The sequence below is a fragment of the Erythrolamprus reginae genome, chromosome 1 (genome assembly GCF_031021105.1).
Source record: "Erythrolamprus reginae isolate rEryReg1 chromosome 1, rEryReg1.hap1, whole genome shotgun sequence".
NCBI lineage: Eukaryota > Metazoa > Chordata > Lepidosauria > Squamata > Dipsadidae > Erythrolamprus > Erythrolamprus reginae.
Window position 1 is genome coordinate 271,877,895 of NC_091950.1, and position 26,096 is coordinate 271,903,990.

At 43.5% G+C, this 26,096-nt stretch overlaps 1 protein-coding gene across 1 annotated transcript in view; it reads left to right on the forward strand.

Moving 5' to 3' along the window:
- The window catches only part of PRIM2 (DNA primase subunit 2), a 128,687-nt gene that overhangs the window by 15,952 nt on the left and 86,639 nt on the right, over nucleotides 1–26,096 (forward strand). The window contains exons 6-7 of the mRNA XM_070733030.1: nucleotides 16,565–16,663; nucleotides 20,609–20,746. Of these exons, the coding sequence (XP_070589131.1) occupies nucleotides 16,565–16,663; nucleotides 20,609–20,746 (237 nt within the window). The remainder of the gene's footprint in view (nucleotides 1–16,564; nucleotides 16,664–20,608; nucleotides 20,747–26,096) is intronic.

Sequence of the window (26,096 nt, forward strand, 5' to 3'; positions counted from 1 at the left end):
AACTTACGAGCCGCGGTGGCAAGCACAATTTAGCGTTCCGGCTCATAGCCCACCGCTGGATTCAGGTGATTATTATCTTCAAATAATTAGACAACTCAAGGCTGGATCAGGCTCAGCATGTCTAATCCATCCATATTCCCCTAATGAGAAATTCCCAAGCAGCATTTGAAAGTAATAACAATAACTAAAAAAGGCAGCTGCTAACTGTGCTAACAGCTACTGACCTATCAATAATGCAAAAAGTTGCCTTCTTTTGGAAACTGCCATACCAAAAATGTTTTAGTCAGTTTAAAACACGGAAGAGCAGTTTCTTTGCTGGTGTTCTGTTGGGCTCTCTGGTAGATGTCTCCCCAAAATTCACAGGTACAAATTTCAGACACACACACGTTTGAAAAGTCAAAACAATGTTCTTTATAATGAAAATTCACTTAAACTAAGCCCTCTTTTGGTATAGCAAAGAGCACTCGTCTCCAAACAAACTGGTAATTTGTACAAGTCCCTTATCAGTCCTGTGATACTTAGCTTGCAGCTGTGAGGCAATTCACAGTCCTTCTTCTTTCACAAAGTGAAACACACTTTTATTTATTTATTTATTTATTTATTTATTTATTTATTTATTTATTTATTACTTAGATTTGTATGCCGCCCCTCTCCGAAGACTCGGGGCGGCTCTGGTTTAGTTTCAAAGCAGGGAAAAATCAGCACACAACAAGTCAGTCAGTAAAGCAGTCACGAAACACACGGATCAGATAATCCTCCACAATGGCCAAACCCACAGGCTGCTATTTATAGCAGCCTCACTAATTACCACAGCCCCACCCAACCACAGGTGGCCTCATTTTCTTTGATAATATTCTCTCAGTTGTTGTTGCCTATGCATCGCTCTCCGCATGCGTGGCTGTATCATTAACTCTTGTTCTGAATCCAAGGAGGAGCTAGATAATTGATCTCCTTCTGAGCTGTCTGCCACACTCTCCTCCTCCCTGTCACTCATGTCTTCTTGGTCAGAGGAGCCTTCATCAGCAGATTCCACCGGGGGAAAAACAGGCCTGCAGCATGTGGATGTCTCCCCCACATCCACAGTCCTTGGGGCAGGAGCTGGGCCAGAGCTAACCACAACAGCTGGGGGGGGGGGGAAACCCTCTTCCATGAGGGTCCAATTGTTATGATTTCCTATATTGTTTTGAGTTATCTTTTCTTTGGTATCTGACTGGCTTGTTTCTGGTTCATTTTTTAAAATAAACAAATAACCAATACGAACCATAGCTTAATGTGTTATGTTAATGCATCTGTTATCACTGAACAACCACACTTAGTCCCTATATATTTCATTAAGGCTGGTTTTCAAAGTCAGAGAAATACTCGATATATATTTAAGCATTCTTGGATTGAAAGGCTCCACTCTTAGTCACTCAAGTCCTGGTCACTTCCAGAATGGATTACTATAACATGATGTACATGGGGCTGCCCTAAAGAGTGCCTGGAAACTGTAGCTGATGCAAAATGCAGTAGTGTGGACAGTTATGTCATGCGCTCCATGATCAGTGCATATTACACCACTGCTCCATAAGATGCATCAGTTGCCAATTTGCTTATGGGTTTTATTCAAATTGCTGGCAATGACCAATAAAGCTCTACATAGCATGAAGCCAAATTGAGACACATTCTTTCCCTTGTCTCATCAGAGCTGGCAGGAGAGGTGTTTTATGGATCCATTAGGACCAGGGAATGTCATCTGATAGGATGACATTCCCTGGTCCTAATCTGCACCAGCAACCATCCCGAGATTATACTGACCTTGATCTACTGGTGCTTTGGAAGGTTCTTAAGACATTGTTTTGTCATCGGATCTGGCGATCCAGGGTTGTTGTTTGTTTGTTTGTTTGTTTGTTCGTTCATTCATTCAATTTTTATGCTGCCCTTCTCCTTAGACTCAGGGCGGCTTACAACATGTTAGCAATAGCACTTTTTAACAGAGCCAGCATATTGCCCCCACAATCCGGGTCCTCATTTTACCTACCTCGGAAGAATGGAAGGCTGAGTCAACCTTGAGCCGGTGATGAGATTTGAACCGCTGACCTTCAGATCTACAGTCAGCTTCAGTGGCCTGAAGTACAGCACTCTACCTTCTGCGCCACCCCGGCTCTATATTTTGTTGTTGTTGTTGTTGTTGTTGTTGTTGTTGTTGTTGTTATTATTATTATTATTATTATTATTATTATTATTATTATTATGATTTGTATGCCGCAAATACAAACCGCAAGGGTTGGTTTGGACATTAACTGCGTTGTATTGTATGGATGATACTTCCTAGCAAATTAAATTTTTAAACTATTTTCATTGGTTTTTATTGGTTTTAATTTTAGTTGTTTGTTTGGGACTATTTATTGCGTACGGTTTTTAAGGCTGTGTGCTGCCCAGATCACGTGTGATATGAATGGCTAAATAAATAGTGCGTTGTATTCAGAAATTAACTTCTGAATCTTGTTAAACACTATTATCTCTGGGTCTAATGTGATTCTAAGTAAGGGCTATTAGATTAATTATAGATCATTGTATTTTTTATTTCTCATCAGGGACGTGTAGTTGCCTGAGGCCCTCACCGTTATGGATGCCTCTAATTTCAGTCCAGCTTCTCAACAATTATATCCCTAAGTAAGGACTTGAATTGTGCTTATGTTGTCGCCATAGCACTCTAATCCGTTTCAATCATACATAGGCAATTTGGTGTCTTTTTTTGGCAGTCTTCCATTTAATGAAACTTACCAAATGTAATCACTGCCTACCTCCTGTCCTTTTGGAACATTTCCGCCATGAATGTTGTTTAGTCTGCTGTCGATTTTGAATGAGGAGAAGACAGATGCCAATTAAAAGCAAGAGCAGTACTGAAAAATAATGGTATCAGCTGTCCATTAACTAAGCTCATCAGGGATAATCACTACATCAAGTCCCAGAACTGGCACAGTGAATAGAGAATAGAAAAATGCTTTTAATTCTGGGTAGCTTAAGCAATCTTGGAAGTTCTAGATTTTGAATAGCTCCAACTAACAGATCTGCTGGGTGAAAAAAAATATTACAGTCATGTTTTTGCGGCCTCTGTAAATCAGTTGATTTTGTCTGTAATTCTGTGTGCTGTACTCTTCTGGTAGATAGCCTCTTTGAACTTGGTAGCATTTTTGATCAGTGTCAGGGTTCCAACTCCCAGCAGAAGTGTTGGGGCTATTGGGTGATGATATCTTGCTCCAGCCTCTAGTTATGAATGTAGGATGAATGAGTGTTTTTATTTTTGGGGTTTTAACTTTGTACTTCTGTTTTTAATTTTGTACGCCGCCCTGAGTCCGTCAGGAGAAGAGTGGTCTATACATTGAAATAATTTATAGACGCACGAATCCCAGCGGCTGATTAGATCCCACAGAGCTGGCCTTCTCCGGGTCCCGTCGACTAAACAATGTCGTCTGGCGGGCCCCAGGGGAAGAGCCTTCTCTGTGGCGGCCCCGGCACTCTGGAATCAACTCCCCCCCAGAGATTAGAACTGCTCCCACCCTCCTTGTCTTCCGTAAACTACTTAAGACCCACCGATACCGCCAGGCATGGGGGACTTGAGACATCTTTCCCCCAGGCTTATTATAATTTATGTTTGGTATGTATGTGCTGTTTTGATTTTTAATTATGATAGGGTTTTTAGTTTTTTAATATTAGATTTGTGCCATTATAATATTGTTTTTATTGTTGTTGTGAGCCACCCCGAGTCTTCGGAGAGGGGCAGCATACAAATCTAATAAATTATTAAATTATTAATAAAATAATAATACAGTGGTACCTTAAGATACGAACCCCTTGTCTTACGAACAACTCGTGATACGAACCCGGGGTTCAGCAAAATTTTGCCTCTTCTTACGAACTTTTTTCGTGTTACGAACAGCAAACCCGAACTTCCGGGTTTGGCATTCCGGAGGCTGCTGGGAAGCCCCGCAGCCCGGCTGTCACCTTTTAAAACAGCCAGGGGGCTTCCCAGTTGCCTCCTGAAGCCAAACCCGGAAGTTCGGGTTTGGCGTTGGGCTTCGGGAGGCTGCTGGGAAGCCACCCGGCTGTTTTAAAATGTGACAGCCGGGCTGCGGGGCTTCTCGGCGGCAGCGGCAGGTACGTAAGACGGAAAACGTTCAGGAGGCCGCTTTGGGTTTTTGGCTGGGAGGGAGGGCAGGAGGTCTGACGCTGGGGGAGGGAGTCAGGAAGGTCCTCCTGCTCCCCCCCTCAGCGAAAAACACAAAGACGGTCTGCCGCCGCATGACAGGCAGGGCGGAGCAGCGTGGAACAAAGGGAGTCTGAAACCGCCAGCGGCTTCAGTTTCCCATTGCTCTGCGGACAGCGGCAGACCGCCTTTGTATTTTTGGCTGGGGGGGGAAGCAGGAGGCGCAGGATCGGGCCGGCGGCGGGCACGGGGAGAGGCAGCAGGTATGCATCCTGGGCGGGTGGGCGATGAGGCGCGACCGAGCGAGCCGGCTCAGGCTCCGTCTAGGACGGGGCGGGCAGCGGCTGGGCGCGGCGGCGAGGGTGCGTCTGACTCGGGGCTGGCGGCGCCTGACGCAGCGGGGAACATCAGCGTGGGAGGCAGGAGAGGACCAGGCAACCGGAGCAGCGTCGCCGCTGCTCCCGGCTTGGCTTCCCTGGCCGCCTTGGCTTCCCTGGCCACTTCCCTGGCCGCCTGGCGCTGCGATCTTCCGATGTTTCCTGGCTTCCCTGGCCGCCTGGCGCTGCGATCGGAAGATCGCAGCGCCAGGCGGCCAGGGAAGCGGCCAGAGAAGCCAAGGGAAGATCGGAAGCCGGGAGCAGCGTGCCGCAGGCAACGCACGCTGTGATCACAGCATGCGTTGCCTGCAGTGCGCTGCTCCCGGCTTGGCTTCCCTGGCTGCTTCCCTGGCCGCCTGGCGCTGCGATCTTCCGATCTTCCCTTGGCTTCCCTGGCCGTTTCCCTGGCCGCTGCCCTGGCCGCTGCCCTGGCCGCCTGGCGCTGCGATCTTCCGATCGCAGCGCCAGGCGGCCAGGGAAGCGGCCAGGGAAGCCAAGGGAAGATCGCCAAGGAAAACGCCCAGCCCCCCCCGGAGGCGTTTTCCTGGAAGCAGTGCCATCCACCACCGAGCTTTTCGTAATCTTTCAATTTTCTTCACTCCCCCCCCCAACATTCCCCGCCTTGCTTCGCTTGACTGGCTGGAGGACATGACATTCACCGCCTCCCGTGCCTCCTTGGGCTTTGACAGATTACGAAAAGCTCGGTGGTAGTGATTGCACTCCTTCCAGGAAAACGCCTCCGCGGGGGCTGGGCTGGGCGTTTTCCTGGAAGGAGTGCCATCCACCACCGAGCTTTTCGTAATCTTTCAATTTTCTTAACTCCCCCCCCCAACATTCCCCGCCTTGCTTCGCTTGACTGGCTGGAGGACATGACATTCACCGCCTCCCGTGCCTCCTTGGGCTTTGACAGATTACGAAAAGCTCGGTGGTAGTGATTGCACTCCTTCCAGGAAAACGCCTCCGCGGGGGCTGGGCTGGGCGTTTTCCTGGAAGGAGTGCCATCCACCACCGAGCTTTTCGTAATCTTTCAATTTTCTTCACTCCCCCCCAACATTCCCCGCCTTGCCTCGCCTGACTGGCTGGAGGACATGACATTCACCGCCTCCCGTGCCTCCTTCGGCTTTGCGATTGGGCAGAGCGACGGGAGGCGCGTCCATAGGCTTGGCCGGGTCGCTGCAGCACCCTCCCTTCGCCAATCCTTTGGCGGTCATCGGTGGGCTTAGGGTGCCTCGGCACCGACTTCGCTGCCCCTTCCCCGTCAGCCAACATGAGCCGTAAGGAAGGGACCATCGTGGCCAGGCAGGGAGCGCCGCCTTCTTTCTCTTTTTCCCTCCCATCCCCGCCCCCCGGGCAGGGAGGGGGGGATCCGAACAGGGGAGGGGTAACGATTTTGGGCAGCCGCCTACCGTGCGGAGCGATCTTCTGCCGGCGAAGGGCGGGGAAGCCAGCGGCTGTAGCAGCTGGTGCAAGAGGCTTCCCCGCCGTTCGTTATGGCCAGCAAAAGATCGCTCCGCTCGGTCAGCGGCTCCGGAGAGGCAGGAGCCGGGCACTGGCCTGCCTTTTTGTCCCCCCCGCCGCAGCCGCCCGCTGGCTGCGAGCGCTCTGCCAGGCGGCCAGGAGGCATTCAGGGTGAAATGCATGGAGGAATGGGAAGCTGAAGCCACCGGCGTTTGAGCTTCTCATTCCTTCACGCCCTGAATGCCTCCTGGCTCAGGCGGGCGGCAGCAGACCGCCTTTGGGTTTTCGGCTCGGGGAGGAGGGAGTTAGGAAGGTGACGTGGAGGAATGGGGAGCTGAAACCGCCCGGTTTCAGCTCCCCATTCCTCCACGTCACTTCGCTCCTGTCCTGGCTAAATCGTAGGGCAGCAAACATGCTTTGGGGTTTTGGCTGGGGGGGAGAAGTAGGACCTTCCTAACTCCCTCCCCCCCCAGCCAAAAACACAAAGCCAGGCAGCCCCCAGCCCCCATGTCCGGCAGAAGCTGCTGCCCGATTGCTCTTAGCCAGCGGGATGCAAAGTGCTGGGGTGGGGGGTGTCCTGACAGCCCCCCCACCCCAATGCTTCACTTCCCGCCGGGTTCGGGGGAGTGCTGGCACCTTTTAAAACACCCGCGCCGCTTCGCAGCTGTCTCCTGAAGCCGAACGCTAAAGCCAAACTTCCGTGTTCTGCTTCAGGAGACAGCTGCGAAGCGGCGCGGGTGTTTTAAAAGGTCGCAGCCGGCCTGGGGGGCTTGCCAGCACCCCCGGTACCCGGGTTGGGGGGGTGCTGGGAAGCCCCCCAGGCCGGCTGTCACCTTTTAAAACAGCCGGAAAGCCGTTTTTTTGCGGGGGGGTTTTTGGTTGCACGGATTAATTGACTTTACATTGTTTCCTATGGGAAACAATGTTTCATCTTACGAACCTTTCGTCTTATGAACCTCCCCCCGGCACCAATTAAGTTCGTATCTTAAGGTACCACTGTAATTAATTAGTAAAACTCCAAGTTAGGCATTTCCTCAAAGTTCCATTTTATTAGAGATGACACGTTGGCACATCTGGGAAGACCTGAATCTGAAAGGCCTCCAAGTTTTTCCCTCACCCAAATCAATATCAAAGTTCCTTCCTCTGCACCCACATGTCCATCACATGGTCCAATCCTGTTCCTGTCCCAACTGGAGTTGCTTCCCAGTCACGTCTCTCCAGGTGGAGGCTGAACGTCCTTGACTCCCAGGGAAAAGAATGTTCTTATGGCTATACATTTCACCCTGTCTCCATCCAGCCCCCTTCTCGTTTCCTGCAACATGCCCAACCACCAAGTGTGGCAGCCCTGAAGATCCAAAGTAAAAGATGGCCTCCAGGGCTGACAAGCAGATCTATGAAGGATTTTGCTTTAAAGTTGCAGGCCTGCAGAAACTGAAATTGGGTTAGATGGTGAATTATGAGCTTCATTTCAAGATACCATAAAATGTTTATAGGTTAAGTGAGTTTTTTAGGAAGGTAAGTAGGAAGGAAGGAGGTGGAAATGGATGGAAGGAAGGAGAGGAAAAGGGAGAAAGGAATGGTAGAAAGGAGGGAGTGATGAAGACAGAAAGTTGGAGGGAGAAGATTTCTGATGCTTCCTGCCAACTTCCCGCAGGGACATTTAATAGGGATGATAGCAGACATTACTCCCTCTCCCATTGCTTTTTTTTTTAACCTACCGGTAGTAATTTTGTTTCTCTGTTCAGGTAAATATTTCTGAAATGATGACCTAAAGATCCGAGATAGGCAGCCCAATAAACAATTGCTTATGTCCAGTTGTTTAAGCCTGTGAAATAAAACCGTATTCCCTGTGTTTCTAAAAATGAAGGAATCATCTGGATCTTTGTAGACAAGGTATTTCCATGGTGATGGAAAATCACCTGATTTTGGGTTTTCATTGACTCATTTTCTGGTGGAAGGACCAAAGGCTTCCCTTTTGACACTAAACAAAGGAGAAGTTTATTTTCTTTTGAGAAAATGCGAAAAAGGGGAGAAAGAGCAAGCCATGTATGTAAACGTTTGAGTTGTACCCAAAAACATATCAACAGCCAAGCAGAATTTGCAACTTGGTTGTGTCATTGTTGAAGTGCCCTTTTTCCTAGGAAAGGCTACGACTGTTATGATTCTAGATGTTGATCAAGCAGGAACAATTATTTAGAAGAGCCCCATGCAGAAATAATGTGTCCCTCCCTGTCCTGTCTGGGTCACTCCAGAAGCCAATACCAACCCAAAAAGAGAATCCAGACACACTGGTAAAAGGCAAAGGCAGTTTTATAAAATTCAAGAAAAACACTGGTAACAGAAAATGTCCTTACAAACAGGGAAATGCTGTATCTTCAGATATATTCACGAAGGCCAAAAGTCCATGCAGCAATACAGAATTCTTGCTGCCAAGCCAAGGCTGTAGATAGCAGACCTATACCTCCCACGGATCTTCCAAAGCTGCTGGGCCACAAGCCAGGAACAGAGACGCCGAGAAACAAGACAGGATAACGCTACGCCAAGCTGATAACACTCCACATGGCTTAAAGGGTTTGCCTGCCTTTTAAACCCTGCTGATGAGTACCACACCAAAAACCAGCTGTTTCCACTTCAATGGTGAAAATATCTCTTTAACTGCTTCTTTCGTTGCTCTGAACGTCGCTGTCTCATGTCAATGACAGCTTGTGCGTCATCACCTAATGACTCCAAGCTACTGGCTGGGGAGAGCCCCCCCCCCCCCCCCCGGGGCTCTCATGCTGTTCTCCTTCATCCCATTCCTGATTTTTCTCTCCCCCGTCCGACTGTTCAGCCCCCTCCTCTGCGCTGTCATCATCCTCCGGGCATGGAGCCAGCAGAGACACAGCTGGTCCCTGAGCAGCCTCAGGCTGAATCACAACACTCCCTATTCAAACCCAAATGATTTCAGTATGAACGATACCTTCACATTCCTCAGATTCAGTTTTAGATTTTTCTTTTGTCTTATTCAGTTATCCCAAAGGGTCTAAAAGTTGTTATGAAGATTTCAGTTCAGCCAGGAATAGAGATGTATAGACCCCAAACTGATGGATGACTTCATCTGATGGTTTCATATACTGTAGATAATAAATAACATAGGGCTACTGGACTTCATCCAAGCCTTGTAGCATTCCATAATTTTTTATCCTCACTCATCACTACCAACTATTGTAAGCCACCGAGAGTTACCCTGTGGTAAGATGGGTGGCTAATAAATTTCATAGATTAAATAAACTGGAATAACCTACTTGCCCTGCAACTGGCACCATCAAATTTGAAGAGGTTCACAAACCTGATTGAATCCCAAATGACTTTGCAAGATCCACAGTGCCAACTATGATTTACACCTAGCTTTTTAAATCCATTCTCTGTCTGGGGGTCCTTCTGGACTCACATCTTTTACTGGAAGAACAGGTGAAAGTAATGGTCAAGAGAGACTTCTCAGTTCTGGTCTTTTCTTGAATGGGACACACTGAAGATGTTCAAACTGTCACAGTGTTTGAATTACAGGTAATCTTCGACTTAACCATTCAATTAGTGACAATTTGAAGTTACAACAGCACTGCAAAAAAAGTGGCTTATGATTTTTTTCACACTTATACAACTTGCAGCATCCCAGTAGTCATGTGATATGGCCACTGACAAGTATCTATGAGTATCTATCTATCTATCTATCTATCTATCTATCTATCTATCTATCTATCTATCTATCTATCTATTCATCCATCCATCCATCCATCCATCCACCCCCACCCACCCACCCACCCACGGGTTGGGGTCCGGCATGTCGAACACCACAATATTCGGTACGGACCCGAATTGTGCGGGTTCGGTTCGCCCAACACTAGCTAGGACCTAAAGAGACTGAAGTAAAATCCATGCCAAATGTGAAGATGTTGCCTGATATTGTTGTGAGATGTGGTCTTGGTTTTGTGTTATGGTTTTATTCTGAATTCTTTTCCATTTTGTTATTTATTTATTTATTTATTTATTCGATTTTTATGCCGCCCTTCTCCTTAGACTCAGGGTGGCTTACAATATGTTAGCAATAGCACTTTTTAACAGAGCAAGGCTATTGCCCCCACAATCTGGGTCCTCATTTTACCCACCTCGGAAGGATGGAAGGCTGAGTCAACCTTGAGCCGGTGATGAGATTTGAACCGCTGACCTTCAGATGGTCAGTCAGCTTCAGTGGCCTGCAGTACAGCACTCTACCTGCTGCGCCACCCCGGCTCATTGTTATTATTATAGTGTGGAGCATTTTTGGTACATATAACCTTTGCATTGCGACAGGATATAAATCTTAGAAATGCACTAAAATTTGCCCAGTCACAGAATCCTAGTGTTGGAAAGGCCAGATGTAGGAAGACAGAAAGCAGAAGGCACGTGGCTTTATTTTCTATATAAATCTTGTTTAACAACCAAATGGTTTAGATAGACTATCTATTACTTCCAGGAAATGTGTCACTGGCTGGCTTGCTTTGATTAAAACACAGTTCTTGTCTTTCTGTTAGATGTTATTTTTCAAGCATATCTTCTGTTCCAACTTTTGGCACCTATACCACCATGCCGCCAGCTTATCCCAACATTTCTTTCTCATTCCTCCAAAAAGGAAAAAAAGATAGAAGACACAGTTACCTTGACAGTAATGCTTGAAGCCAAGGTCTTGGCCTTTGTTTAGCTTTTCACACTTAAATTTGCATGCTGTGCCCCAGAGATGCATTAATGAGGGAAAGTGGTATGTTTCTACAAGGCAGGCCTTTCATGTGAAGTGTGTCCTGCAGCTCAGGAAAGGTGGAGAAGGGAGAAACAGCTGGGAATTGCTAATTGCAGCTACATACAGCACCAGAAAGCAAGCAAATTGTTGGCAATGTCATGGAAGACCAGGCAGGTGCTAGAAAAGTCAGTATGGGGGACTCTGATTAATCAAAGCAAAGATGGGAAAGAAACATCAGTGGAATGTGGACATCAACATCCTTGAAAACGTCCAAAGGTATTTCACCAGAAGAGCGCTTCACTCCTCCACTCGAAACAGAATATCCTACGAAAATAGACTAACAATCCTGGGTCTAGAAAGCTTAGAACTAAGGCGCCTAAAACACGGTTTAAGTATTGCCCACAAGATCATATGCTGCAACGTCCTACTGGTCAATGACTACTTCAGCTTCAACCGCAGCAACACAAGAGCACGCAACAGATTCAAACTTAATATTAACCGCTCCAAACTTGACTGTAAAAAATATGACTTTAACAATCGAGTTGTCGAAGCGTGGAACTCATTACCGGACTCAATAGTGTCAACCCCTAACCCCCAACATTTCTCCCTTAGACTATCCACGATTGACCTCTCCAGGTTCCTAAGAGGTCAGTAAGGGGCGTATATAAGTGCACTAGTGTGCCTTTCGTCCCCTGTCCAATTGTCTTTCCTTTATCTCATATATCATATATATTTTCTTCCTTTCATATATCTTCTCTATTTTTACATATTATCTTTATATGTATTACTTCATGTCTATTCTCTTCCATATGTATTGTGTATTGGACAAATGAATGAATAAATAAAAAATAAATAAATAAATAATGTGTGGTGGCATAAATGCACCAAGTTTGGGGAATTGCAATTGAGAAAAATAGGAAAGAGGAATGGATAGTGTGGCAGGAAAGAGGGACCCATGGATGGCAAAAGTAGGGACAGTGGCAGGCCAGGGTTTTCTTATGGCTGATGAAAATTGCAAGTTGCCTTGTTGAGTTGGGAGGGAAAAGGGAAAAACAAATAGAGAAGCTGGAGAAGAAAGAAAAACTACTGAAAATAATACCACCACCCCTTTTCACCTCTCAAAGGATAGCGCCAGCAAGTTGCTTTGTTCCTAATTCTATGTTTCTGCTATTCCAGCATATAGCGGGAGGACTTCTCTACACATTTTGCATGTAATACTCATGCTTGGGCTTTTTATTATCTTAGTTCTATAATGTTCAGAGATAGCTGTGTTGACAATGGAGAAGTTTAATGAAGTGGGCTCTGAGAATATTGTCTTTGGCTGGGCTTGTTATGGGCATATGGTATAATTTCAACAGTTTTGGTAAAAGCAAAATGTGTTTCAAGCCTAACTGGACAGCTGCCTCCTCTTACTTCCATAAACATAATGGAAGCAACTTAGGGTGGAAAAACACCATGCTCATTAAGAGTTTCAATTTGTTAATTTTCTGTGTTTGATGAGAAACAGATGCTGATTTTCAAGAGATATCTAAATAGATCCTCCTAAGCGTGCTTTTATAGTCAGAGTTGTAAATTGTAAAAATAGTTTAGAATGAACCGAAACTTAACTATACACATTCTATCTTAAATACAAAAACATGTTTTTACAAATATACATTTTTACAAATATTTTTTTTTTTAAAAAAATTTGAATAGGCAACTTGGGTTCATAATGGGAGGTTCACATGGCACAAATTCGTGGTGTGCTGACTTCCAGAGACGATGTGGCAGATGGAAAATTGCTCCATGCAAAGTGGAGCCGATGAATGCAGCAGAATAAAGAGCTGATGAATAGACCTGATCCTTGATAATTCCTTCCTGGACAAGGAGAGGACTTGAGATTGTCCACAAGTGTTCCTGACAGCTGCTCCTTGTGAGGAGGCCGCAAGACAGTGGTCTCTTGTGGGTTGAGAGCTCTCAGAGATGAGAGAATAGCCACCTCGCTCAACCTGCAGTTGCACCTTTGAATGGACACTAACCTTTGCACATTTCCTTTTCTGATCACTTTAGGAAATTGCTTGTTTATTATTTATGCATTTATTAAAATTTTATAGGGCCACCCAACTTATATACGGATCATTCAAGCTGGTTTACAGCATTAAAAATTCACACGTCTCCCATCCATCCATGTTAGCAGCAACATAATTCAACCAACCACTTGATCAGCTCTATTTCCATTTGTGGTCCCCGGTTCCACTGACACAGCTACATCTTTTAGAAAAGCAACAAAGTAGTGGCCAGTTATACTTTTGGTGAAATGATATTCACCATAAGGAAGAAATCACCAACAGGAAGGTATTTTTTTCAGGGCCCCACAATAGATAAATAAATAAATGTTAAGTGCTTTTTAGCTATTAGGAATAGCTATTGGATCAATACTTGAGTTTCCTTCAATTCAATTCAATTTATTAGATTTGTATGCTGTCCCTCTCCGAAGACTCGGGGCGGCTCACAACAGCAATAAAAACAATATTCTAGCGAAAACAAATCTAATATTAAAAAGCTCATAAAAGCCCTATCATATTTAAAAAGCAAACAACACATACATATCCAAACATAAATATAATAAAGCCTGGGGGAAAAGTGTCTCAACTCCCCCATGCCTGGCGGTATAGATGGGTCTTGAGTAATTTACGAAAGACAAGGAGGGTGGGGGCAGTTCTAATCTCCGGGGGGGAGTTGATTCCAGAGGGCCGGGGCAGCCACAGAGAAGGCTCTTCCCCTGGGGCCCGCCAAATGACATTGTTTAGTCAACGGGGCCTGGAGAAGGCCAACTCTGTGGGACCTTATCGGTTGCTGGGATTTGTGCGGTAGCAGGCGGTTCCGGAGGTACTCTGGTCCAGTGCCATGTAGGGCTTTAAAGGTCATAACCAACACTTTGAATTGTGACCGGAAACTGATCGTCAGCCAATGCAGGCCATGGAGTGTTGCAGAGACGTGGGCGAATCCAGGAAGCCCCACAATGGCTCTCACGGCCGCGTTCTGCACGATCTGAAGTTTCCAAACACTTCAATCTTTAGTAAATAAGTTTTAAATACAAATTTAAACACAAAAAACAACAATACAAATGCACAGCATGCTCGGAGGAATAATAAAGCAAGTAGGATTAAGTTATGTCAATCTTTTCAGTATAAATCCAACAATTTCTGTAGACCTCTGTTTATGATGTTCAGCCAGATACAGTTGGTTCTAAATGAAGCTAAAAACATTGGTGCAGAAATCTGTAGAATAGAATTCAGCATACAGTATTAGTATATTGTGCCAAATGTCTACTGCTGTTCTAAAAGTATAGCCTTTGAATGAAATGCTCGGCAAATTGCTGTCTGAATAAAATAAATCATTTTGTTTATTTTTATGTTCACAATGCTAACACACAGAACCCTGGAAAAATCAAACTAATACAAAGGATAAAATAGATTGAATAATGCTGGCTTATTTTAGTTTTGTTGTGGAAAAGAACAAATCCTCTTTTCTCATGCAGTTCAATATCTAGTACATGTTTTGAGTTAGGCTCTGTAGTAGTAGTGGATTGAAAGGTAGTAATCATGCTAATTATTTGGGAACTCAAAAATTGCTTCACTGTAACAAAACTGGAGAATATGAGAACTTCATTGCTGAATGCATGGTTAATATGTGCATATGTGGATGCCAATTGTTAGAACTACATTCTGTTTCCTAATCTGATACCACTTGGGATTTTCTAAATCATTGCTCTTAACCTTTCATCAGATTTGTTGCATGAGCTGGAACAAGGAGAAAACCACCTCTCCGGTAACTAAGCAATTCAGAAATTAGACATTTTAAAGATGTTCCCAAAAGGTTTATTACAACATTGTGTTCTCTCTTTGTAAACCTCTGCCTTTGTGTTGGATTACACTATTACAAAACATGTACTTCTACATCTGTTCTTACAATTATGTACTGTTGATGGGATGAATGTTATGGTTTGGATCTTCATTCTGAAGCTTTATATCATTTATATTGTATTCATTATTCTGATATTTGGAGAAGTTGTTACGAGGTGAATATTTTGTGGTTTTAAAATAATCTGCATCCAAAGAAACAATGACTGAAACATTTCCATGTATGAAAAAGTCTGTACTTAATGCTGGTTTTGGGTGTCAATACTTAGACTGAAATATGATTATTTTAGATGTTTTGGTCCATACTGTTGTGTTTGGGCCTGGGCCAGCCGTTGCTCCCACAGATGGGAGAGATGCGGCACAAAGTGAATGTGAAAGCCTGGCTGACAGCCAGGAAGATGTGGCAGACAGCCAGGAAGACGTGGCAGACAGCCAGGAGGACGAGGCCACTGGGACGCAGGATTCAGCAGACAGCCCAGGGGATTTGACATACAGTCCCTCAGACAGTCTTTCGTCTCTGGATTCTTCTGCAGATCAATATATTGATCTGCGTAGCCGAAGAGCTATGCAAAGAAGGGATCGCTTTAAGGAGTATTACAAGTCATTATAGGAGCACCTGGGCTGGGTGTGGTTCTTATACTGAGGGTTGGATGTGGTTCCCTTAATGAGGGCTAAAGGTATAAAAGGGAACAATGGCCCAAGGCAAACTGTGGCTGTTTATCTGTGTTATTTTGTGGTTCCTACTCTGAAGTTTCTGTTCCGTGCCGTTGGAGTTTTCAACCCAGCTTTTTCAGACACGTGGGAGGTAAAAACTCTGGGACTTGCTGTTTGCTTCAAAGATTCAAAAGGACTCCTGAAACGTCTTTGCTCATTCCAGGTTGTCTTTGTTTGTTTTTTCCTGTGTTTTTGTATGCGGCTGAAGTAAGCCTTGCACTATCATTGTTTTTGGACACTAAGAACTGTTTTGAGTAACTCTTTTGTTTATTTAATACAAGTTTGCTGATTAGCAGAGCACATGTGTGTTTGATTTCTTTTCCTTGGACTATTACGCATTGCCTGAGCCAGTCAGGCAGAACACATATAAAGAGTGAAAATGGGTTATTTGTTCTGAATATGATCAAAATGTTTTGAGTAGAAGGCCTGTTGGAAATGCCATGTTGGAAGCCTCTTCCTTACTTCTGAGAGCACTGTAAGAAGAAATGGTTGCACAGGCCAATTGGTAGCAGTGATTAATGGGATGGAGAAAAAGAAGGAAGGAAGAATCCTGAAGATGGGATGGTGCCCCAGTCATGGGGAGGTGGAAGAGACACAGAGTGACACATTTCATCATTCTACTTGATCCATATAATCATTCTGAGGTTCCTACAGATTTTGTTTCAGCCAAATTGTGGTCAGAGTGAAGATTCAGCAGAATTGCTGGGGTACTATTTTTATTTTTGAAAAAAAATATAGTTTACATGTTATGCACACCCACAATTCCAATAAAGTGATGAGTTGTAATTTCTATATGACAAGCGATCTTTAGAGCTGTGATCAACATGAACTGGGATGTTGAATCGATCCTGGTTCATAAAATGGGATTTGGTTAGTTTATTTGATCTAAATAATTGCCATTCATTGTTCAGCATGACACAAGATGGTGCTGTGCACTCTAAAATCGTTCAGCAAGTGAAAGTGTGTGTGCACGAAGCTTTCTGCTACTCAATTATATTAGACACTGCTACTTTTTTATCATTTTCATGCATGTCTTCCTTGTTAACCCGTAGTATCTTTTTTAATCATATAATTTTCACACTTCTACAGAGTTAATCTAGAGTTATTTATTCAGGTACACTTGCTTTAAAAGAATTGTCAACGAATATTAAAAATGCAACAATTGTTTTAGCTTCCAGAAACTGAAAAGCTGAACATGGCAGATAAGCTAATCAATGCAACTCCTGCAATTGGTACCAATGAACAACTGAAAAATAGTATCTTCTATAAGGTAAGTGAGCAGATGGCAGCCGTGATGATAACTTGCAATTCTCCATCGTTCTCTTCTTGGTTTTACTGTTTTTCTATTCAAAAGAACAGTGTCATTATTTCATATGCAGTACCAGTTCTTTCTTTTTATGTAAAATATGGGTGATTGATTTACAGGTAGTCCTCAAGTTATAACAGCAAATGAGACTGGAATTTCCATAGCTAAGCACGGATGTTGAAAAGCTCAACATCATTAGATTAAAAAATATGATTTCAACAATCGAGTTATCGAAGCGTGGAACTCATTACCGGACTCAGTTGTGTCAACCCCTAACCCCCAACACTTCTCCCTTAGACTCTCCACGATTGACCTCTCCAGGTTCTTAAGAGGCCAGTAAGGGGAGTACATAAGTGCACTGGTGTGCCTTTTGTTCCCTGTCCAATTGTCTTTCCTTTCTTTCACCTATCTTATATATTCTCTTCCTTTCATATATCCTCTCCTCTAAGTTCACTTTTACCCTCATTTATATTATCACATGTCTATTTTTCTTCATATGTATTTGTGTATTGGACAAACGAATAAAATAAATAAATAAAGTGCACCAGAGTGCCTAGCGTTCCCTGTCTTATAGTTTCTCCTATATCTCCTATATCTTCTCTACTATCTCTTCTATCCATTATATCTCTTGTATCTCTTTTATCTCTTATATTTTCTGCTATTCTCTCTAGTTATATTTTACTCCTATATTTCTCTTCTATTCTCTCTTTGATATATTCTATATTCCTCTATTATTATTGTGCATTATTGTGTATTGGACAAATAAATAAATAAAAAATAAAATAAATTATATTTCTTAGTGATAGCAATCCCTGCAGGGTTTGTTGCCATCATTAACTGAATTCCGCCAGGTCATTAGTTGAGAACCCATCCCACTTGCTTGGATTCTTTATGGGAATGTAAAAATTCCAAAGTGATGACACATTTAATTGCGCCCTCCAGCCTTCTCTTCTACATAAATGATCATAAGTCAAGTACAGTACTACCTTTTTTCGGATCTGTATCTTAAGTACACTACCAATATCTATGCAAATAAGTGGATGAATATTTTTCCAGGGTGAAAGTTCAATGTCAGGCTATTGAAATGTAACTTAACGTTTAAAAAGAGCTGCAGTTTGTCTGAAGTATTTGCTGAAACTTGAATTTACAAGCACTACTTCAGATCTGCTTTACAGAGCTAATTAATATATTCAACAAGGCCATGTATTCTACTTCAGGAAGCGCTTTTGATTGCTCTGAGTTCTAGAAATGATTTTAGTATCTGAAAATAGCAGAAACTTTTCTTTGGTTATACTTGGGCTCCCATATATAGATTTACTGATAGTGTGTTCTCCTGTGATATGATCCTAGCCTCCTAGACATTGTGTGTAATTTCCCAACCAGAGTCATGTAGCCATCTTCATTGGTCTCTATTTGTCTCAGGAAAGATTGTCAGAAGTAATGCGTACTTAAACAATGTGGTCCATTTTGATGCATTTGCATGTTAATCCACAAGCATGTTGCATGTTTAGGGTGACTTGCTCCCTTCTTAATCAGGGGAGAGTTGGGGAGCCCTTGCAGGGTAGTGTCGAGGCTTTTAATAAGTTTTTCGCAGACAAAATCGCTCAGATCCGGACTAACCTTGACTCCAGTTGGAGTGCAGATTCGGCTGACAACGAGTCAGTCGAGGTGACAGGGGCCTGTCTTAGTCCACCTGTTTGGAGCGTGTTTGACCTGGTGACACCTGATGAAGTGGACAAGGCCATTGGAGCTGTGAGTTCCGCCACCTGTTTGCTGGACCCGTGTCCCTTCTGGCTGGTCTCAGCCAGCAGGGAGGTGACACGGAGCTGGGTCCAGATTACCAACGCTTCTCTGAGGGAGGGGTCCTTTCTGGCTCCGTACAAGGAGGCACTTGTGCACCCCCTCCTCAAGAAGCCTTCCCTGGAACCAGCCGTATTCAACAACTATCTTCCTGTCTCCAACCTTCCCTTTATGGGGAAGGTTGTTGAGAAGGTGGTGTTTGTCTAGCTCCAGCAGTCCTTGGAAGAAGCCGATTATCTTGGCCCTTGGCAGTCAGGATTCAGACCCGCTACAGCATGGAAACTGCTTTGGACGCGCTGGTGGATGATCTCTGGCGGGCCCGGGACAGGGGTTTATCCTCTGTCCTGGTGCTTCTTGACCTCTCAGCGGCTTTTGATACCATTGATCATGGTATCCTTCTGCACCGATTGGAGGGGCTGGGAGTGGGAGGCACCGTTTTATGGTGGTTCTCCTCCTACCTCTCTGGTCGGTTGCAGTCGGTGTTAGCGGGGAGGCAGAGGTCGACTCCTAGGTCCCTACCTTGTGGGGTTCCTCAGGGGTCGGTCCTCTCCCCTCTGCTGTTTAATATCTACATGAAACCGCTGGGTGAGATCATCCAAGGGCATAGGGTGAGTTACCAACAGTACGCTGATGACACTCAGCTGTACATCTCCACCCCATGTCCACTCATCGAAGCAGTGGAAGTAATGTGCCGGTATCTGGAGGCTGTCAGGGTCTGGATGGGTGCCAACAGGCTCAGACTCAATCCAGAGAAGACGAAGTGGCTGTGGGTACTGCCTCCCAAGGACACGTCCATCTGTCCGTCCATTACCCTGGGGGGTGGACTATTGACCCTCTCAGAGAGGGTTCGCAACTTGGGTGTCCTCGATCCACAGCTAACACCATCTTTCGGCTGTGGCGAGGGAGCATTTGCCTGGGCTTGCCTGGTGCACCAGATGTGGCCCTACTTGGACAGTGAATCTTTGCTCACGGTCACTCGTGCCCTTATCTCCTCGAGGTTTGACTACTGCAATGCTCTCTACACGGGGCTACCTTTGAGGAGTGATCGGAAGGTTCAACCTGCCCAAAATGCAGCTGCGCGAGCAGTTTTGGGCCTTCCAAGAAATGCCCACATCTCACCATCATTCCGCAGACTGCATTGGCTACCAATTTGTTTCCGGACACAATTCAAAGTGTTGATTATGACCTATAAAGCCCTACATGGCATAGGAACAGACTATCTCTGAGACCGCCTTCTGCGGTTGGTCTCCTTAGGGTCCCGTCGACCAAACAATGTCGGCTGGTGGGACCCAGGGAAAGAGCCTTCTCTTTGAGGGCCCCAGCCCTTTGGAATCAGCTCCCTCCGGAGATTCGCACTGCCCCCACTCTCCTTGCCATCCGGAAGAGTTTAAACACTCATCTTTGCTGCCAGGCCTGGGGTTCCTTAGATCTTCCCCCCTGACCAATGAATGCTTTAGTTTGATTGTTGAATGAATGATATTAATGTTTTTTTTCTTTTTAATTAGAATTTTAAAGACTGTTTTTAATGTATGATTTGGATTGCTATTATTCTTGTTTTTCTGTGAGCTGCCCTGAGTCCTCGGAGAGGGGTGGCATACAAATCCAATTAATTAAATAAAATAAATACATATTTAGTTTTAAACATATATCTTTTGTTAAATGAAATTGCAGTTTGCAGTCATGTCAATTTACATGGAAATTCATGCAGTTGTAAAATACATACTTTCTAGATATATGTTCTTAATTTTATTTTCCTTAACCCAGGGCATATCAGGACTGGTGTGCCTAGAATTTTCAGCTAACATGGCCGATAAAGTTAGTTTCAACATATCCACTGGAAACTAGATTTTAGTTTCCCATCACATGGTTTGAAATTAAAATTTTCTTTCTTGGATTTTTAAAATGGATTTGTTTTAAATCTCCAGAAGATTTGGACTGCAGGACCCATCACTCATACCCTAAAAAGTCAAATGACATCGTGTAGGTGATTATCCAACACTAGGCTGGATAAAAGGGATTTATTGTAGTTTTAAATAGCATTTTGTATAATTTATTGAAATAAATTCATAGTCTATTTTTTTATAGATCACACCTTTTATTTTTAAACAGGTCCCTTTCTGTGATGCGGTGGATTTAGTTCGTGTAAGAAAAGTTTACTTGCTTGGCGGATATGCCTATGTTCCTCAACAGGATTTTGTTACCATTGTCCTCAACAGTTACAGAACCAAACTATCAAAAGCTCTGGCAGTATGTATTTTTTTTCTTCCTAATTTGCTGTGTTCTCTGGCTTGTTTTCTGTTCACAGGTAACAGCTTTGTATCCAGTCAGGAAAAGATTGATTTTGGTTGGGTAGATTTAACTTACAGTATTGAAGTATTTTAAGCTTAGAAATCATAGTCATGTGAAAACGTTTTTACTGCATTGTGGGATCCTTAATGCTCTCTGAATTGGTTTATTTTTTTGGGGGGGGGGGAGTTTTTTTATTTTTCTCCACTTTTAAACAGCGCAATATCATATACCTTCAGTCTTCAATACCGTATAGTGAATTTACATTTATATTTGGTATTTATCATCCAACAATATGCTGCCTCCTTTACTTTTATCACCTGGGAAACTTTCATATAATTTTTTTCAATATCATTATACAAACTTACAATACTATTTGCTATTACACCTCATCTATTTGCTTTCACTTATCTATTAAATTTTATTACATTTAGGCCAAAGTGATTATTTTCAATTGCCCTTATTTACCTCTTAAAAATTGCCTTCCCCCAGCCCCCAGGAGCATTTTGCAGGCCTTCCAAACCCTCTGTGCTCCCCATTTTTGCAAAACACTGGCCCATTTTTCGTAAAAATGGAACACAAAGTCAAGGCTTCTTTAGAATTCTTGGACTTAGCTGGGTCTAGGATTCTCAGTTTCACAGCTGAAATTAAGGTTAAGTCTGTTTGTGTGTTGTGCAATTAAGAAGTTCAGGTAGTCCTTGACTTACAACAGTTCTTTAGTGACAATTCGAGATACATCGGCATTGAAAAAAGTGACTTGTGACCATCTTTCACACTTATGATCATTGCAGCATCCCCACAGTCATCTGATAAAAATTCAGACATTTAGCAACTGACTCATACTTATGATGGTTATAGTGTCCTGGGATTATGTGATCCCCTTTTGTGACAAGCAAAGTCAATGAGGAAGTCAAATTCACTTAAGAACCGAGTGATTAACTGTAGTGATTCAGTTAACGACTGTGCCAAGACATGTTGTCTTCGGAGTCTTCGGAGAAGGGCGGCATTCAAATCAAATCAAATCAAATCAAAAAATAAACAAAAAATAAACAAATAAACAAAAAATATAATATAAAATAAAATAAAATAAGATCAATCAGTCAATCAATCAATCAATCAGGGCAAAACTAACTTAATGAATATCTCGCTTAGCCACAGAAATTTTTGGCTCAATTGTGGTTGTAAGTTAAGGACTATTTGTACTGATCATAACTTCTGACAACACGCTGGTGTTCTTCCCTATTGGTTCTACTGTATGTATGAACCATTCTGTATATAGAGCAGCTGACTTAGGATGATCGGCTACTTTTAACACGGGTCCATGTTATACGGTACAAAATGACCTTGTTTTCATCCAGGTAGGAGTGAGGGTGGGGAGGAGAGGCAAGCAGGGAAAAAGCCATTGGTAATGGAGTGGAAATGGGAAGCGAAGGTGCTGGGGAGAGGGCAGTTAATGGGATAGAAAGGACTGGGAGCTGCTGAGGGAAGAAAGGGCAACAACACGCTAGATTTGGTTTACTCCCTCTCCAGATCTTATTTCATCCAAATCTTTGGAAATTCAAAGCATTCTAGGTCTCAGTTGTTGCAAACCGTGGAAGAATCCCCAGCAGTAAAACACTGATTTAGAAGAACTTCTGGAACAGAATGGTTTGTTTCAAGACAAATGTTTGAAGACAAAACATTTTTCTCATTTTTGTGCATTTTTATTCTTGTTATACACCACTGTACATTCTACAATAATATATAATCATGACAGCCCTTCTGTGAGTGGTATGCTTAATATTCACGGTCATTTTTAATGATAATTTTTAATGCCATCCGGTTCATTTTTGTTCCAGCCGCCTTTGTAAAACTTTGAAGTGAAAGTATAAAAACTGTGGTGGTATCTGGAACCTGAAGTATTATTATTAAGCACCCTATTATTCTTGCTGATAGAATAAGTCTTTGTCATTGGGAAATGATCTATCCTTCCTAAACTCTTAATTAACCTCTTTATACTGTAATAAGCTTTAGGTGGCCAGAATTATGGAATGTGGAAGCAAGTTTGTTAAATTTGTATTATTAATGAGATGAAGAATGATGTGAATAGTGCACTCATCATGCACAATTCTACAACTACCTGTCAGTTAAATGCCAGGCAGTATCAAGGTTGCATCTTTTCTCAGTCATGGGGTTTATGGCATATACGAGGGTCGCCCAGAAAGTAATGCACCACATTTTTTTCTTAGCCTACAGTAATGATACGAATGCGAAACTTTAGATATACATTATTTGAATTATCAGGGTTTGTGTGTAAATTTTGCGTTTCTTCAGACAGATAGCGTAGCTGCAGCAGTGTTTCAAAAAGGCATCTGTAAGTGTTGTATGTTACAAGCAGCGTGTTACATAGAAATACATAGTGTTGTCATTGAATTTCTCACTGCAGAGAAAGAAACTGTTGGGAACATCCACAAACATTTCTGTACAGTTTATGGAGAATCTGTAGTCGACAGAAGTACGGTTAGTTGCTGGTTAGATATTTTGAGGATGACGAAGGAGGTGATTCGCACAGTGCAGAAATGGCTTCGTGACCAGAACAAGGAGTGGTGCCAACAGGGCATACACACCCTTGTGTCTTGCTGGAGGAAGGCCATAGAACGGGACGGAGATTATGTGGAAAAATAGGGAGTGTAGAAGAAACATCATTTTTTCTTGTAAGTTTCATTGTGTTCAATAAATAATTGTTGAAGAAAAAAAAAGTGGTGCATTACTTTCTGGGCGACGCTCGTATCCAGGAGATTCCCCCAGTGTTTCATTTTCTGAATGGGACAAAGCTGTGTTCTTTTAAAACTAGAGGCAGAAGGAGGTATGGAGCAAGAGGTTTTTGTGCCGAGTTAAGAAAAAAAGTGGAGAGAATCTTCAGCCCAATTCCTCTGATAAGTGGCTGAGATTACTGTATACCACAAAGCCATGAAAGCTCCATGACCAAAAAAAATTCCAAACAAAAAACCAAACAAAACCCAGATAACTTTGTTATAGTACAGTGATAGCTACATTTTTTGGCTTCGAGTGCTGAAAGCTTGTGCAAAAGCATGTGCATGCACCCATAATGAAATGTGTATATCACCCCACCCCGTGCATGTGCACGCAACCTCCCTATGGAACCCGAGCCGTGTGCATGTCCATGCGGGCACCCTGTGTATGCTCCCCATGCATGTGCGCGCATGCAAGTGCATTTCCAGCATGGGTCCCCCATGCATGTGCGGCATTTACATGAAAACCAGCTGGCTGGTGGGAGGCACACGCACATGCGCAGCAAAGCTGAGCTGGGGTGACAGCTCCCGCGCCCGCAGAGAGAGCTCTGCGTGCCACAGGTTCTCCATCACGGTTATAATACTCTATTGAAGTAACCTCTAAGGAAGTTACTTCAATATAGTCGCTACTCTCGTTAGAGATGGTGGTTTTTTTAATATGGTTTGTCTTTATACTTTAGAAGCCTTATTCGCTCTTATTCTTTTCACTCTGTACAAGTAGGGCATTTTGTGTAATTTTAGATTGAGTTCAAGGTTTATTTTGCTGCTTTTTAATTTCTTGGGAGCTGATATTTAAGATGAAAGCCATCATTCTCCCATGGTCATTAAGTGTAGTGTATGAACAGTGTCTTACGGTCTACTGGGAACATTGTATTGATTTTTTGGTAAATTGGGCTTTCTATATTATATTTCTTCAATTCTTTTTAAAAAAATAAAGTTTGATTTTTACCTCTTGTCTCCTACTAGCAGAGAAACGTCTGATACCCCTAATGAATTCTAGGCTACAAGTCAAAGATTTTTCAGAAAATGGGTGGTACTATGGAGAATTACCAAGATGCCTTGCTAGGATATAAGATAGATCCAGGATGTACAGCTAGATCTACACATCTAGAGATAGATTTCAGAGATAAATACAGGATGTGAACAGGAGAGGAAGTAGCATTCCTTTGGTGATAGTTATTATTATTTTATATTGTCTTTATTTGTTAGTTCAAGTCAGCATACACAATGCTCCCTATTTTCTGCACAACCCAGGGGTGGGCTACTGCCTGGACTAGGGGGGGGGGGGACGCAGTGGGGTAGTGAAAATTGAGCTCCACCCCAGAGCACCCAATTTGCACTGAAAGATGTTGAAAGAAAATGCAGGGCATCCTGTATAAGCCACACCCACAGTGTGGTAGTAAAATTTTTGGTAGCCCTTCACTGTAACAGTGGGAAGTGGGTTGGGTTGGGAGAGAGTAAGTGGTCCAAAATCACACAAAACAAGATTTCTTGCTTAAAAGAAGACTAGTAGAACTCTAGATCAGCATCTCAACCACCACACCAAATTGGCTCTAATTCAAAAGGTGTTAGGATTTTAATTAACAGATCTTCTAAACTGTTTATTGAAAAATGTAGGAAAGGCTGCATTTTAACCCTTGTCAGATTAGCTAAATTCCTTGGATTCATCTCATTTCTCCGTACTGAAGGAGCGGGTCCAGCAGTCACATGGGTTGCTCATGTCCAATCCGGTGGAACTGAGCCTAGTATTAAAAAAGCTTGCCGGATCCGCCCCTTCCCCAGAATTCGCTCAGTTCGCATATCCTGCGGTTGTATTGTGATAGCTCGTTCAACATTCTAACACCTTCCCTTCGATCTTTCCTTCAAAAAGTAGTAAGATTTATTGTATTTATTTATTTACTTGCACTAATTGCGCCAGCCGTTTAAAAGAAAAAAAGACAAAAAGCGGCTCGGCTTTTTTCCTTGGGAGAAGTTGCGGTTTCGTTTTCCCCCGGCGGTTTTGCCGGTTACGATTCCTGCGGCCGCTTGTGGATTCTTCAAATCCTTTGGCCTGGAGGTCCTGGTGCAAGTATTTATCTATTGAATTATTGATTATTTATTGTATACAAATATTTAAGGGCTTAAAATATACCTCCTGCGGAGTGAGACGCCTTCCAGTCTCCTGGACTTAGTCGATCGCTTTTCCTTTAAGAAATTCTACGGAGCGATTTTTTCGGCGCGAAGGCCTTCGCGCCCCTTTTTTTAAATCTAGGCCTCTCGTGTTGGCCTCCTGCCAGCCGCGTAGGCCTCAGTCCACCGCGTGGATCCCGGAGCGGGCCTTGGGGGTCCCAGGCTAAATTCTCCACCGGCCAAGCCTCCAACCAGAGTGCCTTGGTTTACTTAATTATAAAGTTTAGGGAGGCTGGCCCCGCTGGATTTGGGGGCACGAACTCTGGGTTTGCCCAGATTGTCCTCAAGTTTCAGCAGCTTCGAGGCCTCGAAGCAGGATCCATTCCTCTTGGGAAGTCCTTGAAATTCTT